General features: G+C 50.4%; 2 protein-coding genes across 4 annotated transcripts in view; one reads left to right on the top strand and one right to left on the bottom strand.

Annotated features, from left to right (window-relative positions):
* Window positions 1-2,556: 2,556 nt before the first annotated feature.
* Window positions 2,557-10,811, top strand: SNX21 (sorting nexin family member 21). 2 transcript variants are annotated; one of them, XM_050806545.1, is made up of 3 exons: window positions 2,557-3,245; window positions 3,737-3,887; window positions 9,752-10,811. In XM_050806545.1, exons 1-3 carry the CDS (start codon window positions 2,984-2,986, stop codon window positions 9,768-9,770), a joined length of 432 nt encoding a protein of 143 aa, XP_050662502.1. In that variant the 5' UTR covers window positions 2,557-2,983; the 3' UTR covers window positions 9,771-10,811. The 2 variants fall into 2 exon arrangements, with proteins under 2 accessions (XP_050662502.1, XP_050662501.1); XM_050806544.1 differs by having other exon boundaries at window positions 3,737-3,894.
* Window positions 10,808-25,587, bottom strand: part of ACOT8 (acyl-CoA thioesterase 8) — a 17,719-nt gene continuing 2,939 nt past the window's right edge. Inside the window, exons 3-6 of one of the 2 annotated variants that reach the window (XM_050806562.1) lie at window positions 18,737-18,962; window positions 13,319-13,476; window positions 12,596-12,790; window positions 10,808-12,484 (exon numbers count right to left, since the gene is read on the bottom strand). In XM_050806562.1, coding sequence (XP_050662519.1) covers window positions 12,450-12,484; window positions 12,596-12,790; window positions 13,319-13,476; window positions 18,737-18,962 — 614 coding nt within the window. In that variant the 3' untranslated portion in view covers window positions 10,808-12,449. The remainder of the gene's footprint in view (window positions 12,485-12,595; window positions 12,791-13,318; window positions 13,477-18,736; window positions 18,963-25,587) is intronic. The other variant, XM_050806561.1, reaches the window with a different exon arrangement.

The raw sequence follows: 25,587 nt of genomic DNA, 5'->3' as shown, positions 1-25,587 counted from the left end.
GGAGAATGCGCAACCTTGAGATCTGCTAGTTCTGACTGTTTGTATGACCTAGCATAAGCCTTTCCCCTCACTAAGCCTCAGGCTACCTATCTGTAAAACGGAGGTGATAGGCCAGATTTCTGAGGGGCCCTGCTGCTTTAACAACCCATGGTTTCATGAAGACCAGCTTTGTGCCCAGACATGTAAGGCATATACCAAAGGACAAGTTATTTTTTAACCAATGGTTGGTGAATGATTGAGTGTTGAATTAATAAATGAAGTATGTCTTTTTTGTCCCAATATCTTGCCCATAAGCCGAATGAAGAGTAATTCGAGGTTTGAAATTGTGCAAACTGGCCAAGCACAGTGGCTCATGCCTGTAATCCCAGCACTTTGGGAGGCAGAGGCGGGCGAATCACTTGAGGCCAGGTGTTCGAGACTAGCCTAGCCAATATGGTGAAACCCCATCTCTACTAAAAATACAAAAATGAGCCAGGCATGGTGGCGCATGCTTGTAGTCCCAGCTACTCAGGAGGCTGAGGCAGGAGAATCGCTTGAACCTGGGAGGCAGAGGTTACAGTGAGCCGAGACCGCATCACTGTACTCCGGCCTGGGCGACAGAGCAAGACTCTGTCTCCCTCCCTAAAAAATAAATAAATAAATAAATAAATAAATAAATAAATAAATAAAATTGCACAAACTTAGGCTTAAAATCCATCCCAGCCCCTCGCCGTGTGCGGTGGCTCACTCCTGTAATCCCAGCAGTTTGGTAGTCTGAGGCGGCGGGCGGATCACGAAGTCAAGAGATCAAGACCATCCTGGCCAACACGGTGAAACCCCGTCTCTACTAAAAATACAAAATTAGCCAGGCATGGTGGTGGATGCCTGTAATCCCGGCTACTCGGGAGGCTGAGGCAGGAGAATCACCTGAACCCAGGAGGTGGCGGTTGCGGTGAGCCGAGATTGCACCATTGCACTCCAGCCTGGGCAACAAGAGCAAAACTCCTCAAAAAAAAAAAAAAAAAAAAAAAAAAAAATTCCCAGCCCCTCTATTTCCCAGATGTGGATCTTGGGGAAGTCACTTTACCTCAGTTTCTTCATCTTGAAAATGGACCATTAATGTCCAGTTACAGCCTCTTCCCTAGGACGCTGTGAGGGACGGATGTGACAGTAAAGTGCCTAGAGCGGGATGTAGAAAGTGGATCCTCAGAAAATAAGAACCCCAGCCTTTCTGCTCACATGGGAAGGCAGGGAGCTGAAATACTTTCTGCTTATTCTAAGGCATTTTCCCCTACCCCTCTGTCTTGCACCACCCAGAAAGGGCAGGAGCTACTTTGGAGAGATTTTGATTTTATTTGTTGTATAACTATCAAAATCTGCCCTAACAACTGATATCTAGGCTTTGTGACAGGAAGCCACAATAACTTTCTCTTGACCTGCAGCTGCCCTGAGGATAAAAGATAAAACAAAGCTGGGGAGCCGCTGAGATGATCAGGCCTGCTGCACGGGAAAAGGGCAGTACGGGCTCCCGGCCCCATACTCAGAGACCTCTGAGGGAGGCAGAGGCAGGCAGATCACTTGAGCCCAGGAATTCGAGACCAGCCTGGGCAATGTGGCCAAATCCCATCTCTACAAAAAATACAAAAATTAGCTGGGTGTGGTGGCGAACGCCTGTAGTCCTAGCTACTGGGGAGGCTGAGGTGGGAGGGATGACCTGAACCCAGGGAGACGGAGGTTGCACTAAGCCAAGATGGTGCCATTGCACTCCAGCCTAGGCAACAGAGTGAGGCTATATCTCAAAAGAAAAAGAAAGAAAGAAAGAAGGAAAGAGAGAGACAGAGAGAGAGAAAGAAACCTCTGGCAAGCTGTGTGGTTTAGCCAAGTAACTCACCCTCTCTGGTCCTCAGTTTCCCCGTTTGCCTACTTCCCATGTATGAGGTTCAAATCAGATTGCGCAATCCTGCAAACACTGTAGGAACAATAATCATTATGTAAGTGATCACTTCGTCAGCCCTTGCTCTATGCCAGGCACTGGACGAGGATTTTTTTTTTTTTTTTTTTGAGACGGAGTCTTGCTCTGTCACCCAGGCTGGAGTGCAGTGGCCAGATCTCGGCTCACTGCAAGCTCCGCCTCCCGGGTTCACGCCATTCTCCTACCTCAGCCTCCCGAGTAGCTGGGACTACAGGCGCCCGCCACCTGGACGAGGATTCTTACAAGAGCTGCAAAATTAGTTTTAGCAGTACTGTTCCTGTTTTACATACGAGAAAATCTAGGCTCAGCGAGGTCAGATTCCAACCCAAATCACACATCTCCTGGCCTTCGTTTTCTTTCGGGAGACATGGCCTCCCTAATATCGCATAATTACTTTGTGAAGTTAAAGAGCGTTGGGTGGAAATTAGTGGGGCAGATTGGAGATGACGTGGGTGGGGTGGGAGGATTCCAGGAGGGTATGCGCCTGGCCGGACTGGAATGATTTTGCGGCAGGCCTGGGACTCCCTCAGGCCGACCTAGGCTTCCCAAGTCCCTCCTAGAGCCAAGGGCCCGGGATTCTCGGGCGGCTTGGGCGAGCGGGCGGGGCAGGAGGCGGGGCGGCAGCAGGAAGCGGCCCGAGCGGCGCTCGGAGCGGCCTGAGCCCAGCGGAGCCCTGCAGAGCCCGGCCGGCCCCCATGGGCTGCGGGGGGCTGCACCCCGACCCTTGGGGCGCGGCACGCCCCTGAATGCACCGTGGGGCGCAGGAGGTAGAGGCGCACTAGGCGGCGCAAGAGACGTTGGGAGGGTCCCGAGCCCCTCCGGGCAGGAACGCGGTCCTAGGCTAAGTGGGTTGCGGGGAAAGCGACGCGAGCTGGGTCCCCTGGTTCGCAGGACCTCGGACTGCCAGGGGGTAGGGCCTCCGCGCGCCCCTCCCTCTCCGGTTGGGCCCCGCCCCTCCTCCTCCTGAGCCAGGCTGGGGTCCTCCTCCTCCCGGACCTGGGACACAGCGTCGCGCGCTCCCCCCAGGGTGCCATGGCCTCCCGGCTCCTGCACCGGCTGCGGCACGCCTTGGCAGGCGACGGCCCCGGGGAGGCGGCGGCCACCCCAGAGGCCGAGCAGTTTCCGGAGAGCTCAGAGCTGGAGGACGACGACGCCGAGGGCCTGTCCTCCCGACTCAGCGGCACCCTCAGCTTCACCAGCGCCGAGGACGACGAGGACGACGAGGACGAGGACGACGCGGAGGCTGGCCCTGACCCGCTGCCCCTCGGGGATGGGACGTCAGGAGAAGACGCAGGCGAGTGCAGGAGGACGGAGGCGGGAACCCTGGGGCTGGATTAGGCCTCCATCCCTGCTGCGTTCCCAGAGCATCCAGGGCGCTGAGTTGATCCAGCTGAAACTCCCACACTTCTTAAAGAGCCTGGGCCACCTCTTGGTTATGTGACCTTGAGAGAGTCTTAACCCCCCTCTGAGCCAAGTTTTCCCTTGTGTCAAGTGGGAGAACTCACTCTCATCTCAGAATTGGCTGCGGGCATTAAATGTACAGGGCCTGGGATCCGAATGGAAATGATGTATTAGCGATATTTTGAGGGTGGAGCTATTAATTTAGCCCCTACTGTCTGCCAGGCACGGTGTTTGGCTTCTCGGTGCCTCTCTGCCACTCAGTTTCCATTTCTGTAAAATGGGGGTAAATCCTGCCTCACATTAGGAGGATGAGTGAGGCCACGGCAGTGATTGATGTCGACCCTGGCCCTAGGCCCATTGATACGACTGGTCATGTGTCTGCAGAACGGAGCCCCCAACCTGATGGGCAGCGGGGCAGTCAGCTCCTGGCGCGGCAGCTGCAGGATTTCTGGAAGAAGTCCCGGAACACCCTGACACCCCAGCGGCTGCTCTTCGAAGTGACCAGCGCTAACGTTGTCAAGGACCCGCCCTCCAAGTACGTGGTGAGTGAGGGTCCAGAACCCCTGGGCTGTGAGTCTAGAAGTATTGCTACGAGCAAGTAGGGAAGACCCCAACTTCCTGAGGGGTCTATGCAGTTATAAATGGCTACCTCGTTTACAAATGGGGAAACTGAGGTCAGAAAGGGGATGTAACTTGAGCAAATCCTCACACAAATGACTTAGTTTCCTTGAGACTGAGTGACGTGGGGATTAAGGACCTTCCTCTTATCCTGGTTTTGAGACTGAGAGAACTGGTGTGTGCACTTCCCTACCCAGCCCACAAGGTTTTTGCAAATTGTAGCAAGATGTGAGATAGGGAGAGACAGATGTTATCTGGGTCAAACTTGAGATCCAAGTTGCATGAGCTGGTGGTTAAGGAAATAGGCTTTCAATCCAGACCAACCTTGACTTCCACTTATTTCCAGTTGTTTGACTCTGGGTGAGTTGTTTAATCTTGGTCATGTTCCGTTTCCTCACTATAGCAATGGGGAAAATTCAGAGGATTACAGCGGGAGTTAAATGAGACAGTGGACAGAAAGCCCTTAGCAGTGTGCCTGGCATTATGAAGTGCTCAATGAAATGGTAGCAATGTCATTATTATTTAACTTTGGGTTGCAAATGTTTGTCATCTGGGGCCTGCTGTGTCCTTATAACACACAGGTGAATCAGTTCTCAAGCACCCGACCCTATACAGAATAGTCTTGTCCTAAGGGCTAGACTTAGGGAGTTGGTGGAGGTTAGGATGAAGAGCAGTGTTGGGGAGGACCTTGGAGTCCCTTGCTGTTTTCCTTGCTGTTGAGAGACTGACTTGGAGAATGAGGTCTGCTCCTTTAATGCCCGCAGCAACTTCTGCTCCAGTCCCTTTTCAGGCCAGGCCTGAAAGGCGACTGAGCTGGCCACTCCTGTCAGTGGCAGCTCTCCATCTCTCACTCTCCTCCTCTTCACCACCCTTCTCCACCTCTGACTCAGCAGGAGGGGGCCTGGAGCCCAGTCCCACATCTGGGCCTCTCCACCCTTTTCTGTTGCTGTTAGTAAGCAAGAGCCACACCCATGGGGTGACTACTCCAATTTCAGCAGGGACCAACTTCGATTATTGAGTCTTTTAAAAAAATTTTTTTTTTTTTTGAGACAGAGTCTCGCTCTGTCGCCCAGGCTGGAGTGCAGTGGCCAGATCTCAGCTCACTGCAAGCTCCGCCTCCCGGGTTCACGCCATTCTCCGGCCTCAGCCTCCCGAGTAGCTGGGACTACAGGCGCCCGCCACCTCGCTCGGCTAGTTTTTGCATTTTTTTTAGTAGAGACGGGGTTTCACCATGTTAGCCAGGATGGTCTTGATCTCCTGACCTCGTGATGCACCTGTCTCGGCCTCCCAAAGTGCTGGGATTACAGGCTTGAGCCACCACGCCCGGCCTAAAATTTTTTTTAAGACAGAGTCTCGTTCTGTCACTCAGGCTGGAGTGCAGTGGTGCAGTCATAACTCACTGCAACCTCCACCTGGGCTCAATTAAGCGATCCTCCCACCTCAGCCTCCCAAGTAGCTAGGACTACAGGTATGCACCACCACGTGTGGCCAGTGATGAAGTCTGAAATGGCAAAGGTCTCAGAACTCTGGGGTGGACAAGGGTTCATACACAGGAAGGGGACACCAAGGAACAGCTCAGAGGCTGAGAGGAATGGGGGTGACTGTGGGTACCTGGATGGGAAGGGATGACAAGATAGAGCAGGATGGCCAAGTATGCCCTGGCCTGTGTCTGGAGAAGCAAGGCACCTCCTCTGTAAGATGGGGACTCTAATTCCCCACTTAACTTGGGGGGGTGAAGGGCACAGGCTTTGGAGTCAGATCAACCTGGGTTTAAATCCCAGCTGGGCTGTTTTCCACCTGTGTGACTTAGGGCACGTCTTTGAGCCCTTTGCCCCCTCTTTGAGCCTGCTTCCTCAGCTGTCAGAGATAAGGACACCTTCCCTGCAGTGCTGTTGTGATGATTAAATGAAATCATAGATGTAAAGAGTGCTTGGTACAGCAGGAGGCACAGGGTAAGTGCTTGGGTAATGGAACCAAGATCATTATCACCATCTGGCTGCACGTTACAAGGATCAATGAGATAATGGATACAAAATGTAAACTAGATGAACATAAAGGCTTATTATATAGACCAGTGTGTCCTGAAGAAAATTGGTGTCCTAAAGTGTGTCCTGCAGAAAACTGGTTCCCTGGAATGTTAATAGCTGTTTCTAAATAAAGGTTTTGCAGGCAATATGTTCTGAGAATGCAGTTAAATGAGAATACAGTAAGTGTCTTTATTGTTAAACTTTTTTTTTTTTTTGAGACGGAGTCTCACTCTGTCGCCCAGGCTGGAATGCAGTGGCCAGATCCCAGCTCACTGCAAGCTCCGCCTTCCGGGTTTACGCCATTCTCCTGCCTCAGCCTCCCGAGTAGCTGGGACTACAGGCGCCCGTCACCTCACCTGGCTAGTTTTTTGTATTTTTTTAGTAGAGACGGGGTTTCACCGTGTTAGCCAGGATGGTCTCGATCTCCTGACATTGTGATCCGCCCGTCTCAGCCTCCCGAAGTGCTGGGATTACAGGCTTGAGCCACCACGCCCAGCCTATTGTTAAACTTTTTAATCCCTAATATTAATGTACACTGTGAATCTTCAAGAGGACAGAGTAGGCAAACCTAACTGACCAGGAGTGGCTACAGCGTTGTCAGTTCCACAGAACAAATGTGAGAGAAAGATCTGGATTTGCTGTTAGGGTGCCTTTAAAATCTAACACTTGTTAACTCTCCTTTTAAACCCGCTGGCTTGGAATTACCGGTTAATCCATATTCAGGTTCTCAGACCTGGGAGGCGGGGAGCTTAGTGGTCATCTTGCTCAGTGTTTTCCAAACCTCAGTCATTCCAGTACCTCCCTGGTTCTTGTCCTATCTAAAAGTGCCACTTGTACTCTTTTCTTCTTAACATTTTTCTTTAAATGAACCTATTTTTTTTCTTTTTATTTGAGACAGAGTCTTGCTCTGTTGCCCAGGCGTGAGTGCGGTGGTGCAATCTCAGCTCACTGCAACCTCCGCCTCCTAGGTTCAAGCAATCCTTCCACCTCAGCTTCCTGAGCAGCTGGGATTACAGGTGCCCACCACCACGCCTGGCTAACTTTTGCATTTTTAGTAGAGATGGGGTTTCACTGTTGGCCAGACTGGTCTTGAACTCCTGACCTCAAGTGATCTGCCCGCTTCAGCCTCCCAAAGTGTTGGGATTACAGGTGTGAGCCACTGTGCCCGGCCGAACCTATTTTTTTTCTTAAAATAAATTTATTTACTGAGACGGAGTCTTGCTCTGTCGCCTAGGCTGGAGTGCAGTGGCACGATCATAGCTCACTGCAGCCTCGAATTCCTGTGCTTACATTATCCAACTGCCTCAGCCACCTGAGTAGCTGGGACCACAAGTACCCAACTAATTGTTTTTCTTTTCTTTTTTGTTTTGTAGAGACAGGGTCTTGCCATGTTGCCCAGGCTGGTCTCGAACTCCTGGCCTTAAGCAGTCTCCTGCCTCAGCCTCCCAAAGTACTGGTATTATAAGTATGAGCCACTGTGCCCATCCTTTAAGTAAGTTTAAAAGACAACTTCATAGCACTACTGCATGTGGAAAGTCTCACTTGCCACAGAGATAAGCTAGCCATAAAAATAAAAGTAGTGGGCCAGGCACAGTGGTTCACGCCTGTAATCCCAGCACTTTGGGAGGCTGAGGTGGGCAGATCACCTGAGGTCAGGAGTTTGAGACCAGCCTGGCCAACATGGTGAAACCCCGTCTCTACTAAAAATATAAAAATGAGCCAGGCGTGGTGGTGCATGCCTATAATCCCAGCTACTCGGGTGACTGAGGCAGGAGAACTGCTTGAACCCGGGAGGCAGAGGTTGCAGTGAGCAGAGATTGTGCCACTGCATGCCAGCCTGGGTGACAGGGTGAGACTAAATAAAGTAAGTAAGTAGTAAGTAGTGAAAATGAAACATCATTAAATCTTGCCTAGATGCTGTTGCCTAAAGAAGGCCCTGACCTGAGATCCACTTTCTGGTTCTTTTCTAAAAATGGAGATGAGAAGTGTTAGAGAAGTAGGTTTTTTTTTTTTTTTTTTTTTTTTGAGGCAGAGTTTCACTCTTGTTGCCCAGGCTGGAGTGCCATGAGCGATCTCAGCTCACCGCAACCTCCGCCTCCCAGGTTCAAGCGATTCTTCTGCCTCAGCCTCCCAAGTAGCTGGGATTACAGGCATGTGCCACCACGCCCAGCTAATTTTGCATTTTTGTTGCATGTTGGTCATGCTGGTCTCGAATTCTCGACCTCAGGTGATCCACCTGCCTTGGCCTCCCAAAGTGCTGAGATTATAGGTGTGTGCGTGAGCCACTGCAACTGGCCCAAGAAGTACTTTTTAAAAAACCAAACCGAGAGCTGGCCGGGCATGGTGGCTCACGCCTGTAATCCCAGCACTCTGGGAGGCCAAGGCGGGCGGATCACAACAAGGTCAGGAGATCGAGACCATCCTGGCTAACACAGTGAAACCCCCCCTGGCTAACACAGTGAAACCCCGTCGTTACCAAAAAATACAAAAAATTGTGGTGGGCACCTGTAGTCCCAGATACTCAGGAGGCTGAGGCAGGAGAATGGCATGAACCCAGGAGGCCGTAGCTTGCACTGAGCCGAGACTGCGCCACTGCACTCCAGCACTCCAGCCTGGGCGACAGAGCAAGACTCCGTCTGAAAACAAAAACAAAAACAAAAAAAACAAAACTGAGAGCTTCTCAATTTGTAGTCAGAAAGATTAAAAACAATTAGGCTGGGTGTGATGCTCATGCCTGTAATCTCAGCACTTTGGGAAGCCAAGGTAGGAAGATTGCTCAAGGCCAGGAGTTCAAGGCTAGCCCTGGCAACATAGGGAGACCCCCCATCTCTACAAAAAAAAAAAAAAAAATATTTTTTAAATAGCTGGGTGTGGTGGTGCATGCCTATAGTCCTAGCTACTTGGGAGGCTGAGGCAGGAGGAATGCTTGAGCCCAGGAGGATGAAGCTGCAGTAAGCTATAATTGTACCACTGCACTTCAACCTGGCCAATGGAGTGAGACCCTGTCGGAAAAAAAAAAAAAAAAATTAAAAGGGGAACCACCTCCTGATTCTGATGCAGTGATATTTACTCTAGTGCACACCACCTAAAAACCTCAGGTACCAATACTTGTACATGTCTCATTTTTGGACAAACACTGACTTGACCGAGCACTTCCTTCACTAGAAACAGAAGTGGACCCAGAGGTGATGGCCTTGCCTGAGGTCACACAGGGAAGGAGTAGCTGACCTTAGGTTAGAACTTGAGTCCTAGGCCAGTATACTTTTCACAGTTATGGCAATTGTGGCTATCTACAGACCTGTCCTCTGGGTCTAGTTTGGAAAATCCTGACCGGGGATGTGGAGGCCAGGTGTCCAAAGTGGAACAAGCTCCGTGCTGTTCCTAAAGGAGACCCAAGAGATTGGCCTGGGTTTCAGCTCTTGTCTGGTTTTCCAGCGGGGGCTGTCAGAAGAACTAACTGCTCTATGGGAAGGGAGTACAAAAAAAGGGGCAGCAGCCCCGGGCACTGAAGCTCATCTCTGTCTTTCTCTCTTCTTGCTGCCTTGGGCCTGGGTCATTTCAGACAAACCTCAGGTAAGATGGGACTGGGCTTCCCCGCCACTGTGGCAGCAGCTCCCGCCCTCCTGGGTGCTATCCCAGGGGTGAAAGGAAGAGGTGGGGAGGCACAGCTGGGAGTGTGGGGGATGGGGAGGGATGGGGAGGGAACGGGCCCATGGACAGCTTGCATTTGCCCTGACACCCACCCTCCCTGCAGCTCTACACCCTCGCCGTGATAGGCCCAGGGCCGCCAGATTGCCAGCCAGCCCAGATCTCTCGCCGTTACTCGGACTTTGAGCGGCTGCACCGAAACCTGCAGCGGCAATTCCGGGGCCCAATGGCTGCCATCTCCTTCCCCCGTAAGCGGCTGCGCCGGAATTTTACTGCAGAGACCATTGCCCGCCGTAGCCGGGCCTTTGAGCAGTTTTTGGGTCACCTGCAGGCAGTGCCTGAGCTGCGCCATGCCCCAGACCTGCAGGACTTCTTCGTGCTGCCAGAGCTGCGGCGGGCACAGAGCCTCACCTGTACTGGCCTCTATCGTGAGGCTCTGGCACTCTGGGCCACTGCCTGGCAGCTGCAAGCCCAGCTGGGCACCCCCTCTGGCCCAGACCGCCCCCTGCTGACCCTGGCTGGGCTGGCCGTGTGCCACCAGGAGCTGGAAGACCCTGGGGAGGCCCGGGCATGCTGTGAGAAGGCCCTGCAGCTGCTTGGGGACAAGAGCCTCCACCCTTTGCTGGCACCCTTTCTGGAGGCCCATGTTCGACTCTCCTGGCGCCTGGGCCTGGACAAACGTCAATCAGAGGCTCGGCTCCAAGCCCTGCAGGAGGCAGGCCTTACCCCCACGCCACCCCCTAGTCTCAAAGAACTGCTCATCAAGGAGGTGCTGGACTAACCCTTGCCTAGGTTTAAGGCCACTGTGAGGAGAGAGGCTGCCCCAGAATGCAGGGGAAGGACCCAATGAGGACAGAATAGCTGGGAGCACCTAGAAGTTCCAAAAGAGAATGTGAAGCAGATCAAGGAAACTTCTGTTGAGCTGGGCTCAGGATGAGCTTTGGCTGGGGTTGCCCTGGTATAGTACAGGGAAGAAGTCTGACACAGCCTCTCCAGCTTATAAACAGCCAAGGGGCTGTGGCACAGGTCAGGGGCAATGTTCCCTTGTTGGTGGGCCCCCAAGCTGGCGAGGCCTCCTCTGAAGGCCAGGGACTCTGCCCTGGAGTCCTGGAGTTGAGGGATGAAGGCAAGGTCTGGCCCAGGGGAATTAAAGGCCAGCCACTCCAGTGGTATCAGTCTCTTTATTGGATGTGAGGGCCAAAAGGGACTGTAACTGCTGTCTCAGGAATGGGGATAGATGGGAGGTTCTTGAAGCCCCAGGCCAAGCTGGTACCTCTGGCTACAGCTTGCTCTCTGAGACCTGGGGCTTCACTCGGATCACGCCCTCCTGGGCACAGGTCACAGCTAGGACTCCATCCTGACGCCACAGCCGCCCATGGACCAGCCCCCGAGAGCCACCTGTGGGTGAGGTGAAAGGTGAGGATGGCCTGCTTCAGAACAGCCAAATGCACTTCTTTTTTTCTGAAACAGTCTATGTTGCCCAGGCTGGTCTCAAGCTCCTGGGTTCAAGGGATCCTCCCACCTCAGCCTCCTGAGCAGCTGGGATTACAGGCTTAGCACAGCACCACGCCCGACCTCCAAGTGGACTTCTTGAAAAGGGTCTGGCCCAGGGCAGGGCTGCCCCACACAAGGGTGTGCTGAGTGTCGTGGCTGCTCCAAATGCCCCTTCTTGATCTTATTATGGACCATCATTGAGGGGTAACTCCTCCCACAGGAACCCCACTTGATAGTTTAAAAGCACTTTCACACCTCTGCTCGCTTCCTCAAAAAGATCACGGAGGGAGGAGCTCTCAGAACAGTCTCCTTCAACTGCTTGGCCAAGCAGAACTGCTATCCCTCTGGCCACTCGTGTTAGGAAACCTATTGGCTCCCTGTATAATAAATCAAGCCAGATCCTCCAAGTGGTGATTCCTGAAAAATATCCCCACTACCACCACCAAGGGGAAGAAGGGGCTCAGCAGAGGAATTAAAGCCACGAGGTCTGGCCTCTTCCCTCCCCACCTGGAGATTCTTGCTCCCTTGCTGGCTTTGGGCCTGAGTCTGATGTTTATGAGGATGATTGCTGGTTTCCCTTACACATAGCAGAGCTCACTCAGTTCTCACAGTAGCCAAAGGAAGCAGTTATGTGTTGTGCAGTTTTCCAGACCAGGACTGAAATCCAGAGAGGGTCAGGAATTTGGTTCCATCATGAGGCCAAATCTGAACCCACATCCTCACTTCAAGGTTATCAATCTTGGATTGGGATGCTATTGGTACGTGAGAGTACCCCTTATCTGAGTATAACGAGTCCTTAAGTTTTTCCCTTGGTTTATCGAGCAAAGCCTTTCTTCATTTGAAATGTACTCCCTTGGAAAGGAGGTCAGGGTTCTGAAGCTAGACATTGATGAATGAGTCTTGTTTCTCTATCTCCCCTGCAAGGAATGTCCAAGCCATGAGGCCCTTAGGGACCACTGAATGCTCCAACCCCAATCAGGTTAATCAGAGTCACTTAGAGAACTTAAACATACAGTTTCCTGGACCTTATCCAAGACCTACTGAGTCAGAATCTTGAGGGTGGAATCAGAATCTATTTTGAAAAGGCGTCCCCAAATGGCAGTCTGATGGGCTGCCGGGTTTGGATACCATTGCTGTAATGTAACCCTCTTTGTTTAGATGAGGAAACAGGCTCAGACGGAAGACACGATTTGCCTATTGTAATAAAAAGAATCTGAACTGGTTCTGGGACTAGAACTGGGTCCCTGGGAGAAGGTGAATCACATTCCCAGCACATTCTAGCAATTTAGAGCAGAGCAGGTGTCCCAGCCTCACCCTCTCATTTTGAAGATGAAGATGCGAAAGCCTAGGAGGGAAGGAAAGGAAGTGACCTGTGCAGTGCCACACAGGAAGTCAGGGGAAGTCAGCATCTGCCACCCAAGGTCAGTGCCCTTGTCCCACACGGCCCCACACTCACCAGCCCAGGGGCTCTCGCACTCATAGAGCATCCAGTGGTCAGCTCGGAAGGGGGCGTGGAACCACATGGAATGGTCCAATGAGACCATGAAGTGCACCTTGTGCTGCCACTGGTGAGGCAGCACTGCAGTGCCCAAGAAGGCATAGTCGGAGATATAGGCGGCCACGCAGCAGTGCATCTTCATGTCACCCTCGCCTGCAACAGGTCCCCATCAGCCCTGGGCTCCTGGGCTTTCCAGCTCAGGACCTGCAGGGAGGTAGGGAAAAAGGGACTCCCGTGCATGGGTGTGCAGACTGGTTGCTGCACAAGAGCACTTGGCCTACAGTGTGTATGTGTGACGGGGGATAAGTGAGATGGTGATATGGGGAGGGCAGGGGTGAGCAGGGACTGAAATTCACCCAAGTCTCCCACACTAGGCCCCAAAAGGGGTGTCATCTTCCAATTTGCACAAAGACACTTTACGGTTAGCAGCAAAGCTGGACAACAACCCCAGTGAGGTGCCTTGCCTTCCTCAGAAAGGCCTTGTGTTGGGATTATAGTCACCTCCACATTCTCCCCATGCAAAGGGCTGAGAGGCCCCAGGTGAGAAGCTAAGCCAACTTCCCCGTCATGCAGATAAGGAAACAGGCCCAGAGAAGGGAACTCATGTGCCCAAGGTCACACAGCAAATGAGTGGTACACCCCTTGGAGAGTGGTTTCCTCCCATCCCTGGGGTCATCTTACCAATATAGCCCCGGGCTCGCACCCAGAACATCTGTTTGGGCTCCATTCTCTGCAGCTGGCTCAGGGGGGATGGGTTTATTGGCTTGATCTCAATGGGGACCTCCTGAGCAGCAATTCGGTTGAGCGCCACTGGGTACCTCTTTTGGAGGTTAGGGTCCCTGAAAGTAAAGGGGAGAGGGATGGGGTGAGACCCAGGAAGAGAGGAAGTCACATCTGCATTGCCTCTTCTGACTCCCCTCATTCTTCCACAGGGAAGATATCCCCAAAGCTCCCCTCCCCTCGTGCCAGGCAAGATAGTGCAGTGTTTGAATCCCTTCTTTGCCACTTATGAGCCATGTGGTCTTGTGCTAATTAGTAATCTCTCTGAGTCTATTTTCCCATCTGCAAAGTGTGGATAATGATAGTAACCTACCTCATAACCAACACTGAAGTCAAGATCACGTATATCTAACCAACACATCATAGTAATAAGGCATACCCGATAATATGCCCTGTTCTAAGCATTGTACATACGATCGTATTCCTCACAACAACCCTGTGAGATAGGTACTATTACCCCCGTTTCATCAGTGAAATAAGCACAGAGTCCAAGTAGCTTGCTTAAAAACTGGAGAGACAGGATTTGGACTTAGGCAATCTGGGTCCACAGTACGATTATTTTCTGTTTTTTTAGAGACAGGGTTGTCTTCTCACCCAGGCTGGAGTACAGTGGCGCCATCAGCTCACTGCCGTCTCCAACTCCCAGGCTCAAGCCATCCTCTCGCCTTGGCCTCCCAAGTAGCTGGGACTAGAGGTGTACGCCACTATGCCTAGCTAATATTTTTATTTTTTCTCTTTTTTGAGATAGAGTCTAGTTTTGTCGCCCAGGCTTGAGTAAGGCAGTGCAATCTCAGCTCACTGCAACTTCCGCCTCCCAGGTTCAAGCGATTCTCCTGCCTCAGCCTCCCGAGTAGCTGGGATTACAGGCGCCTGCCACCACGCCCAGCTAATTTTTGTATTTTTAGTAAAGACGGGTTTCACTGTGTTGGCCAGGGTGGTCTCGAACTCCTGACCTCATGATCTGCCCGCTTCAGCCTCCCAAAGTGCTGGGATTATTTTTCCTTTTTTCATAGAGATGTGGTCTCCTTACATTGCCCAGGCTGGTCTCAAAATCCTGGACTTAAGTGATCCTCCTACCTCAGCCTCCCAAAGTGCTGGGATTACAGGAGTGAGCCGCTGTGCCCAGCCACTTCATTATTTTAAACACTCAAGAAACACTCTGCCTGACTTGGCCTGAGTTATGAGTTATGAAACCCTAGACAGTAGGGAACATTGTGTCCCCCCAAGGGGAGGAGCCCACTCCAAGGAATTCCCTTCAATACAGTGACAACTACCCACAGTGGTCTACAAAGGTACTGCCATTTTCACCCCTGTCCTCTGAAGTGCTGTCCGACAGAACCTTCTATGATGACGGAATGCCTCTCTGCACTGCACACTATGGTAGCCACTAGCCACATGTGACTATGGAGCACCTGAAATGTGACTAATGCAACTGAGGAACAGAAGTGTTCATTCTATTGACTTTGTTTTTTTTCTTTTTTTTTTTTTAGATGGAATCTCGCTCTGTTGCCTCTGCGTCCTGGGTCCAAGCGATTCTCCTGCCTCAGCCTATTTGTGTGTGTGTATTTTTAATAGAGATGGGGTTTCACCATGTTGGCCAGGCTGGTCTCGAACTCCTGACCTTGGGCAACCCACCCGCCTTGGCCTCCCAAAGTGCTGGGATTGCAGGCATGAACCACTGTGCCCGGCCCTATTTAATTTTAATTAATGTAATATAGCCACAAGTGGCTACAGACTACCTTACTGAACAGTACAGATCTAAATTCAAGGTCCTTTAACAATGTCTTCCTCTCATTTCAGCAAACATGTGTCGAGTTGCAACCACACACCAGGCCCTGTGTTTTTTCTGTTAACAGTGATATAACTACAATTCACTGCCATTGTGCTAGTTAGTACTAGCACACTACGTGCCTTATCTCTTTTATTTCATTTAATCCTCACAGCAACCTTATAAGGTAGGAATATGATTAGCACCATTTTATAATTGAGAGTACTGGCTCAGAGTGGGAAAGCAACTTGTCCAAACTCACACAGCTAGTAGGGGCAAAATCTAGGATTGAATCCAGGACTTTCAGGTTCCCAAACCCACATCCATCCCATCATACTCTGCTGCCTCCCCAGTATCTAGCATGAGACAGAGACACTATCTCCTTATGATATAGCTAAGAAGTAGGGCAGAAATGAGCATTTCCTTTTTTTTTTTTTTTTGAAATGGAGTCTCACTCTGTTGCCCAGGCTGGAGTACAGTGGCTCGATCTCAGCTCACCGCAAGCTCCACCTCCCGGGTTCATGCCATTCTCCTGTCTCAGCCTCCCGAGTAGCTGGGACTACAAGCGCCCACCACCTCGCCCAGCTAATTTTTTGTATTTTTTAGTAGAGATGGGGTTTCACTGTGTTAGCCAGGATGGTCTCAATCTCCTGACCTCGTGATCTGCCCGGCTCAGCCTCCCAAAGTGCTGGGATTACAGGCGCGAGCCACTGCGCCCGGCCAAGCATTCCCATTTTTTAGACGAAACTAGGGCACTGGGGAGTTGAGCACTGTCCCACAGCAGGTGAGCATTAACAGAGGCACAGTCCTGGCTAGAATCCATGTGTCTGTCCTGTGTCTGGACCCAGAGCTCTTTCCCCTGCACCAGCATTTTTCAAACTTTATTAGGTATGATCCAAACAAATATATTTTACCAGGTATTCAAAATATCTAACATGCTCCCTGGTGGTCTAATGGTTAGGGGAAAATACATATTTGTATTTTTGTATATACGTTTCATATACATAAAACATGCAGGTGGCTGACGCCTATAATCCCAGCACTTTGGGAGGCCAAGGCAGGTGTATCACTTGAGGTCAGGAGTTTGAGACCAGCCTGGTCAACATAGCGACACCTGGTCTCTACTAAAAAAATACAAAAATTAGGCAGGCATGGTGGTGTGTGCCTGTAACCACAGCTACCTGGGGGGCTGACGCATGAATATCGCTTGAACCTGGGAGGCAGAGGTTGCAGTGAGCCGAGATCACGCCACTGCCCTCCAGTCTAGGCAACAGAGTGAGACTGTCTCAACACAAACAAACAAACAAAAAAGATATGCACTAAGGCAAAAGGCAGTGACCAATCAAACACAGGCCATAGCTCTGCAGCTCTCTAGAGGACACTCACTCCTGGTGCACATTTAGTCCTAAGCTGCTGGACCAGGGGCCTGAGGGAAAAGAGGGAATCACTTAGGGGACTGGGGAGGTGGTATTTACCAAGTGGTTACAGAAGTATTTCAGTATATATATATACTTTTTTTCCGGGTATGGGGAAATTATGGCTCATGCCTATAATCCCAGCACTTTGGGAGGCCAAGGTGGGTGGATCACCTGAGATCAAGAGTTCGAGACCAGCCTGGCCAACATGGTGAAACGCCATCTCTACTAAAAATATAAAATTCCATCCTGGCTAACATGGTGAAACCCCGTCTCTACTAAAAATACAAAAAAAAAAAAAATTAGCCAGGCATGGTGGCAGGTGCCTGTAGTCCCAGCTACTCGGGAGGCTGAGGCAAGAGAATGGCGTGAACCCAGGAGGCGGAGCTTGCAGTGAGCTGAGATGCGCCACTGCACTCCAGCCTGCGCAGCAGAGCGAGACTCCGTCTCAAAAAAAAAAAAAAAAAAGATACAAACTTAGCCGGGCGTGGTAGCAGGTACCTGTAATCCCAGCTACTTGGGAGGCTGAGGCGGGATAATCGCTTGAGCCTGGGAGGCAGAGGCTGCAGTGAGCCAAGATGGTGTCACTGCACTCCAGCCTGGGCAACAAGAGCAAGACTCCATCTCAAAAACAAACAAACATATAAACAACAACAAAACAACTATATGTATGTGTGTATATATGTATATATATTTGTGTATATGTATATATGTGTGTATACATGTATATGTGTGTGTATATATGTATATATGTGTATATGTGTATTATGTGTGTATATGTATATATGTGTGTATATGTGTATATGTGTATATATGTATGTATATGTATATGTGTATGTGTGCGTGTATGTGTGTATATATATATTTTTTCTTGAGACAGAATCTTGCTCTTGTTGCCCAGGCTGGAGTGCAATAACATGATCTCGGCTCACTGCAGTCTCCACCTCCCAAGCTCAAGCGATCCTCAGCCTCCTGAGTAGCTGGGACTACAGACGCGTGCCCCCACGCCCGGATAATTTTTGTATTTTTTGTAGAGACAGGGTTTCACCATGTTGCCCAGGCTAGTCTTGAACTCCTGGGCTCAAGTGATCCTCCTGCTTGGGCTTCCCAAAGTGTTGTTATAGGTGTGAGCCCCCACACCCAGCCCCAGCTTTATTTTTAAATTAGAGATGGAGTCTTGCTGTTGGCCAGGCTAGTGTCCAACTCCTGGTCTCGAGCAATCCTCCTGCCTTGGCCTCCAAAAGTGCTGGGATTATAGGTATGCACCACCGCACCTGGCCAAGCCCTTCATTTTATACCATGGCCCAATACAGACACACACCAGGAACGCACACAACTAAACCTCAAGTTTCACAAAAGGATTCTTGCCCTAAATACATACATATTATTCACTCCAATATCTTCTTTTCCTTTTTTTTTTTTGAGATGGAGTCTCGCTCTGTCGCCCAGGCTGGAGTGCAGTGGCCGGATCTCGGCTCACTGCAAGCTCCACCTCCCGGGTTTACGCCATTCTCCTGCCTCAGCCTCCCGAGTAGCTGGGACTACAGGCGCCTGCCACCTCGCCCGGCTAGTTTTTTTGTATTTTTTAGTAGAGACGGGGTTTCACCGTGTTAGCCAGGATGGTCTCGATCTCCTGACCTCGTGATCCGCCCGCCTTGGCCTCCCAAAGTGCTGGGACTACAGGCTTGAGCCACCGCGCCCGGCCTTTTTTTTTTTTTTTTTTTTTTTTGAGACAGAGTCTCGTTCTGTTGCCCAGGCTGGAGTACAGTAGTGCAATCTCGGCTCACTGCAAGCTCCACCTCAAGGGTTCACGCCATTCTCCTGCCTCAGCCTCCCGAGTACCTGGGACTACAGGCACCCACCACCATGCCTGGCTAATTTTTGTCTTTTTAGTAGAGACGGGGTTTCACCTTGTTAGCCAGGATGGTCTTGATCTCCTGACTTTGTGATCCACCCGCCTCGGCCTCCCAAAGTGCTGGGATTATAGGCGTGAGCCACCACGCCCGGCCCCAGTATCTTCTTTTCTAATCTGTATTTTTTAAATGCTGGTCAAGACCCACTGAAGGATTCCATGACCCACAAACAGATAGGAGCTGCATTTTGAAAAGTCTGCCATGGAGCCTCCAGGTCTCTCACCTTAAATACTGGTCAATGAGGGTCTCACAGTCAAGCAGCTCTTCTGGTGGTGGCACAGTGGGCATGGAGAACTGGTGCTGCATGGGGCTGGGCTGGGCCTGCTGGAAGGAGGCCTGGCAGATGAAGATGGGCTTCCCATGTTGCACGGCCTTCACAGAGCGCACCGAGAAGCTCGACCCTGTTCGTGTCCGCTCCACTTGGTACAGTACTGGCACGTTTGGGTCCCCTGCAGTGGGCACAAGGGCACAGTGGGTCCACAGGCCCTGTCATCATGACAACGCCTGACAGGCACTCTATTACTCATCTTCCATTCCATTTCATCTCGGTAACTACTCACTGAGGTCTGCTAAGGTCCAGGCACTAGGGATACAGAGAGACCACCAGGCCCTGTCATCGGGCTGCTCCCTGTGCAGGTGGAGCTTTTCTTTAACAGCACAAACTGCAGAGACATTGACAGATTCCTTGCATTCAAATCCTGGCTCTACCACTCACCAGCTGTGTGACCCTTCACTTCTCTGAGCAGTGTGCTCATTTGCAAACTGGGGATCATCATGGTGCTCATCGCTTACAGGATTTTAATGAAATGAGTCCATAGTTGTAAAGTGTTTAGCATAATATCTGGCACATAGTGAGGGCTCTATATGTGTTTGTTAAATAAAATTAACACTCCTTCCAGCCGGGCGTGGTGGCTCAAGCCTGTAATCCCAGCACTTTGGGAGGCCGAGACGGGCGGATCATGAGGTCAGAAGACCATCCTGGCTAACACGGTGAAACCCCGTCTCTACTAAAAAATACAAAAAACTAGCCGGGCGAGGTAGCGGGCGCCTGTAGTCCCAGGTACTCGGGAGGCTGAGGCAGGAGAATGGTGTAAACCCGGGAGGTGGAGCTTGCAGTGAGCTGAGAACCGGCCACTGCACTCCAGCCTGGGCGACAGAGCAAGACTCTGTCTCAAAAAAAACAAAAAACAAAAAACAAAAAACTCCTTCCTTCTATCTTGCTCCATCTGTGCCTGGGATCTTGTCATCAGTCCCAAACAATTATTCTAGATCAGGGAGCAGTAAATCTAGTCTCCAGCCTGTTTACTGTTTATTCTGTTGTTGTTTTCTTTTTTGAGAACAAACAAACAAAGGCTATTTATTCAGAGCTTGTTCTTTTTTTTTTTTTTTTTTTTTTTTTGAGATGCAGTCTTGCTCTGTCACCCAGGCTGGAGTGCAGTGGCATGATCTCGGCTCACTGCAACCTCCACCTCTCAGGTTCAAGTGATTCTCGTGCCTCAGCCTCCTGAGTGGCTGGGACTACAGGGGTGCACCACCACACCCAGCTAATTCTTTTTTTTTTTAAGAGGCAGAGTCTCGCTGGGTCACCCAGGCTGAAGTATAGTGGCGTCATCTGGGCTCACTACAACCTCTGCCTCCCAGGTTCAAGCCATGCTCATGCCTCAGCCTCCTAAGTAGCTGGGACTACAGGCGTGTGCCACCACACCCAACTAATTTTTGTATTTTTAGTAGAGATGGGGGTTTCACTATGTTGCCCAGGCTGGTCTCGAACTCCTGACCTCAACTGATCCACCCACCTCAGCCTCCCAAAGTGCTGGGATTATAGGTATGAGCCACTGCGCCCAGCCAATCAGAGCTTGTTATAGCAGGAAGTCAACCACCATCACTTGCTTTTGGCAGAGACTTAGGGGCAGGAAAAGGAATGGGAACACTCTGTAATGGAAAAAAAGGCTTCACGGAGGCTCTGATTGCAGGCTTTTGGCATGGGGAAGCTGTTGGTGGGCTAACTAGAAGCACGACATCTGGCTGGGCACGGTGGCTCACGCCTGTAATCCCAACACTTTGGGAGGCTGAGGCAGGCAGATCTTCTGAGGCCAGGAGTTCAAGACCAGCCTGGCCAACATGGCAAAACCCTGTCTCTACTAAAAATACAAAAAATCAGCCGGGCGTGGTGGCACACGCCTGTAATCCCAGCTACTCGGGAGGCTGCGGCAGGAGAATTGCTTGAAGGTGGGAGGTGGAGGCTGTAGCAGAACTGCTTGAACCTGGGAGGTGGCTGCTGCAGGGAGCCAAAATTGCGCCATTACACTCTAGCCTGGGCAACAAGAGTGAAACTCTGTCTCAAAAAAAAAGTGGGACATCCTATGTGATTGGTTAGGGGTACATATTTGGCTTTCTCTGGTTGGTCCTAAGTTGGAAGCAGGGGCAAAAATTAGGGTAGCTATCAGTTATTAATCAAGTCCTGGCTTTGGGGGCCAATTGCTACGCTGGTCATTATTTGGCTTGCTGGACTGGTTGGTAAAGATAGTGGTCCGACTTCCTACAAGTCTGACTTGTGGACAGTAGACTGGCTTCCTGTGCTGGTTGCTGCTATTGTGCATCAGAGTTCTGTTTTTCTACATGGTCTAGCCACTGTTTGTTTGTATATTCAGTCTCTCCCAGGCAAGGTCAGTGTCAGTCACTTCACCCCTGATGTATACGGAAGCCATTTGGTCCTTCACTGTCAGGTGTCTCTGCTCCAAAGCAGAGTGGAAGAGCCTGGGCAACACAGGGAGACCCTGTGTCTACAAAAAAGAAAAAATAAAAATTAGCTGGACATGGTGGCATGTGCCTATGGTCCCAGCCAATCAAGAGGCTGAGGCGGAAGGATCAGTTGAGGCCAGGAGATCAAGGCTGCAGTGAGCCATGACTGCGTCACTGTGCTCCAGCCTGGGTGACAGAGCAAGACCTTGTCTCAAAAACAAGAGCGGCCGCGCGCGGTGGCTCAAGCCTGTAATCCCAGCACTTTGGGAGGCCGAGATGGGCGGATCACGAGGTCAGGAGATCGAGACCATCCTGGCTAACAGGGTGAAACCCCGTCTCTACTAAAAAATACAAAAAACTAGCCGGGCGAGGGGCGAGGTGGCGGGCGCCTGTAGTCCCAGCCACTTGGGAGGCAGAGCTTGCAGTGAGCTGAGATCCGGCCTGGGCGACAGAGCGAGACTCCGTCTCAAAAAAAAAAAAAAAAAAAAAAGAGCACCACCACCAGAGTAGAAGGCACTGGCCAGGGATAAGGCAGCCAACAACAAGCAGGTGAGGGAAGATTTGGAGAGGAAGAGAACTTCCCTGGTTTCCCTGAAGTTCTCACTTTGTCTGAGTCAGGCCGGCCTTGGGGAACCCTGACATCTGGGCCATGAGACATCTTGGGGATGACTTTCAACCATCAGATGAAAGAAGCAGGTCTAGAGAAGTGTTGCTTCCTTCACTCTGATGCAAATGGGGAATCAACCGGGCCCCAGGGCTCAATCAACAGCAATAAACATCACTGTCTGAAGCCAACTGGCCTGCTCAGGTGTCTGTTATCAGGCACTGCCACCAGCAGCGCTTCTATCAGAGTAGGAGCTCCTCAAGGTTAAAGGCGTTTGAGGAGGGCTTACCAAGAGTCCAGACACCAGAGAGAGCTAATTGTGCAGTCTGCTTTCAGACACTGGGAAGGCAGTCTCCCCTCCCTATCACCAAACTTGGGGAGAAAAAACAAAAAAACCTCGAATCCAATCCTTGGTCTGCAGGTAAGCTAAAGTACAGATTCCTGAGGAGGATCACAGAACCTTCAGTTCTCTGGTCTGCCTTTCAGTGTGAATGAGTTCCAGCCCTATTCTTGAAAATTGTTATTGGAACACAGCAGGTAGGCCCCGAGGCATACCGAAGGGAGTTAAAGATTATGGAGTGATGCAGGGTGCCAGACAGCATGGGACAGGAGAGTATGTTTCCTCATGTTGGTCTCACAATAACCATGTAGAGCCACTCTTACCCCCATTGTACCGATGAGGAAACTGTTGCCTTAAAATACAATTTTTTTGTAATAAAGTCATGCTCATTTGTTTACATATTGTCTATAGTTGCTTTCACTGGCAAAACCTAAAATGTTTACTATCTGCCCTTCTAGAATGTTTGCTGATCTTGTTCAGAATTCTTTAAGCTCTAAATTTACCTCTGTAGAGAAAAACTAAAAACAAAACAAAAACCCAACTAATTAACATTAAAAATTAACGTTTTTAGAAAAATAACTGATATGATAAATGGCCAAGGACCAACCCTCCCCCTCCCCCATAACATCTTTTATTTTAAAATGTAATTGAAACATCTTTTTTTCTTTTTTTGAGATGGAGTCTCAATCTGTCGCCCAGGTGGGAGTGCAGTGGCGCAGTCTTGGCTCACTGCAACCTCCACCCCCAAGGTTCAAGCGATTCTCCTTGCCTTAGCCTTCCGAGTAGCCGGGATCACAGGCTCGGGCCACCATGCTTGGCTAATTTTTTTTTTTTAATGGAGTCTTGCTCTGTCACCCAGGCTGCAGTACAGTGGCACGATCTCAGCTCACTGCAACCTCTACCTCCCGGGTTCAAGCGATTCTCCTGACTCAGCCTCCCAAGTAGCTGGGATTACAGGTGTGCGCCACCACGCCCGGCTAATTTTTGTTTTTTTGTTTTTGTTTTTGTTTTTTTAGTAGAGATGGGGTTTCACCACATTGGCCAGGCTGGTCTCGAACTCTTGACCTCAGGTGATCCGCCCGCCTTGGCCTCCCAAAGTCCTGGGATTACAGGTGTAAGCCACCATGCCCAGCCAAAAAACAGCATTGGTTGGCCGGGCGCGGTGGCTCACGCCTGTAATCCCAGCACTTTGGAAGGCCGAGGCGGGCGGATCACAAGGTCAGGAGATCGAGACCATGGTGAAACCCCGTCTCTACTAAAAATAGAAAAAAATTAGCCGGGCGCAGTGGCGGGCGCCTATAGTCCCAGCTACTCGGGAGGCTGAGGCCGGAGAATGGCGTGAACCCGGGAGGCGGAGCTTGCAGTGAGCCGAGATTGCGCCACTGCACTCCAGCCTGGGCGACAGAGCGAGACTCCGTCTCAAAAAAAAAAAACAAAAAAAAACAGCATTGGTTTTAATGTCCAATATAGCTGGCAGAGTCGCATCACAAACAGATAAAAGCGCTCCCCTTTTTGCCTTGCAGCCAGGAAGCTCGGAACTAAACGTATGAAACTGCAACAGTATGGCTTAGCCAAATTTTGACATGATCATTTCTCCCAAATCCCCTGTTACTACTGGCCTGATGTCCTTTGACTTTTAATATTCCCAGAATAGCTACCAATTATTTTAGCTATCTTGCAGTCTTTCAAGACACAGGCAGGGGCACAAATAATAATAATTATTATTATTTTGATGGAGACAGGTCTCACTCTGTCGCCCAGGCTGGAGTGCAGTAGCGTGATCTCAGCTTACTGCAACCTCCGCCTCCTGAGTTCAAGCAATTCTCCTACTTTAGCCTCCAGAGTAGCTGGGACTACAGGCGCATGCCGCCATGTCTGGCTAATTTTTTGTATTTTAGTAGAGACTGGGTTTCACCGTTTTGCTCAGGGTGGTCTCGAACTCCTGAGCTCAGGTGATCCACCCGCCTCGGCCTCCCAAAGTGCTAGGATTACAGGCATGAGCCACCACGCCCGGCCAAATTATTATTAATTTTGAAATGGTAGCCTGGACACGGCTCATTTCACGCTGCTCCTAGATGGAGAATTTCCAAGAAAGAGGATCTTTTCCCCAGAACCTGGGATGGGTACCCTGGCAGCTCTCCCATTGTTTAGAATTATCGCCCAAGAGTTTAAGAGAGAAGCAAAGAAGCAGGAAAGAGTTTGGCACTCAAAGACACATAAACCAGGTTCACATCCTGGCTCTGCCTCCTTGGGCACTGTGGGAGCTGGTTCCAAACCTCTTCGGGTCCCAGTTTCTTTAGGTAAGAATGATGGCAGGAATGCCTGCCACCCATGTTTACTTATGAAGACTAAACAAGATAATGCACACAATTATGCTCTGTATTATACAAATTTTAATTATTCCCACAAGTTAATCATCAAAAACTAATATTTATGGAAAACTAGATTATGCCAAGCCCTGCACTAGATACTTTACTGGCAAAGACTCATAGCATTCTTCCATCACAGGATGAAGAGTCAGAGTTCAAGTAATGCCCCCACCTCCACAAAACAAAACAGCCAGTTATTTCACTAGGCTGGAAGGATTACAATATCAAAAGGCTGGTACTTACAACCAAATTAAAGAAACAAAGCACATATTTACTCCCAACTAGCATAAAGATAAGAACCTGGCTGAGCCCAAGGTTAGTATTCAAATACTTTATAGCAGTGACTGGGGGCCGAGAAGAGGGGGGCCAATCAATATGCCTCAGGGATAAGGAGTAAGGGACACGGGACAGTATGAAAAAGTGTATTTACCATTACAGGGATAATTTTCATATTTATAAAATGAAGGGGGAACCCCACTGTTTTCTTTTTTTTTTTTTTGAGACGGAGTATCGCTCTGTCACCCAGGCTGGAGTGCAGTGGCGCAATCTCGGCTCACTGCAAGCTCCGCCTCCCGGGTTCACGCCATTCTCCGGCCTCAGCCTCCCGAGTAGCTGGGACTACAGGCGCCTGCCACTGCGCCCGGCTAATTTTTTTCTATTTTTAGTAGAGACGGGGTTTCACCATGGTCTCGATCTCCTGACCTTGTGATCCGCCCGCCTCGGCCTTCCAAAGTGCTGGGATTACAGGCGTGAGCCACCGCGCCCGGCCCCACTGTTTTCTTAATACAAATCACATACTGTAAAGGTCCACAAACTTCTCAGCTGAGGATCTACACAGAACACATGGGGGCATCTGCTCTAGGGGTAAGAGGGAAGGAGAGAAAACAGGTTTTTTTTGTTTTTGTGTTTTAGCATAGGTTTTGCTTTTATTTTCCTTTTATTTATTTTTCTGTAGAGACAAGGTCTCGATTTGTTGCCCCGGCTGGTCTTAAACCCCTGGGTTCCAACAATCCTTCACA

The sequence above is a fragment of the Macaca thibetana genome, chromosome 10, assembly GCF_024542745.1.
Source record: "Macaca thibetana thibetana isolate TM-01 chromosome 10, ASM2454274v1, whole genome shotgun sequence".
Classification (NCBI taxonomy): Eukaryota; Metazoa; Chordata; class Mammalia; order Primates; family Cercopithecidae; genus Macaca; species Macaca thibetana.
This window is presented reverse-complemented; position numbering and strand designations above follow the sequence as displayed.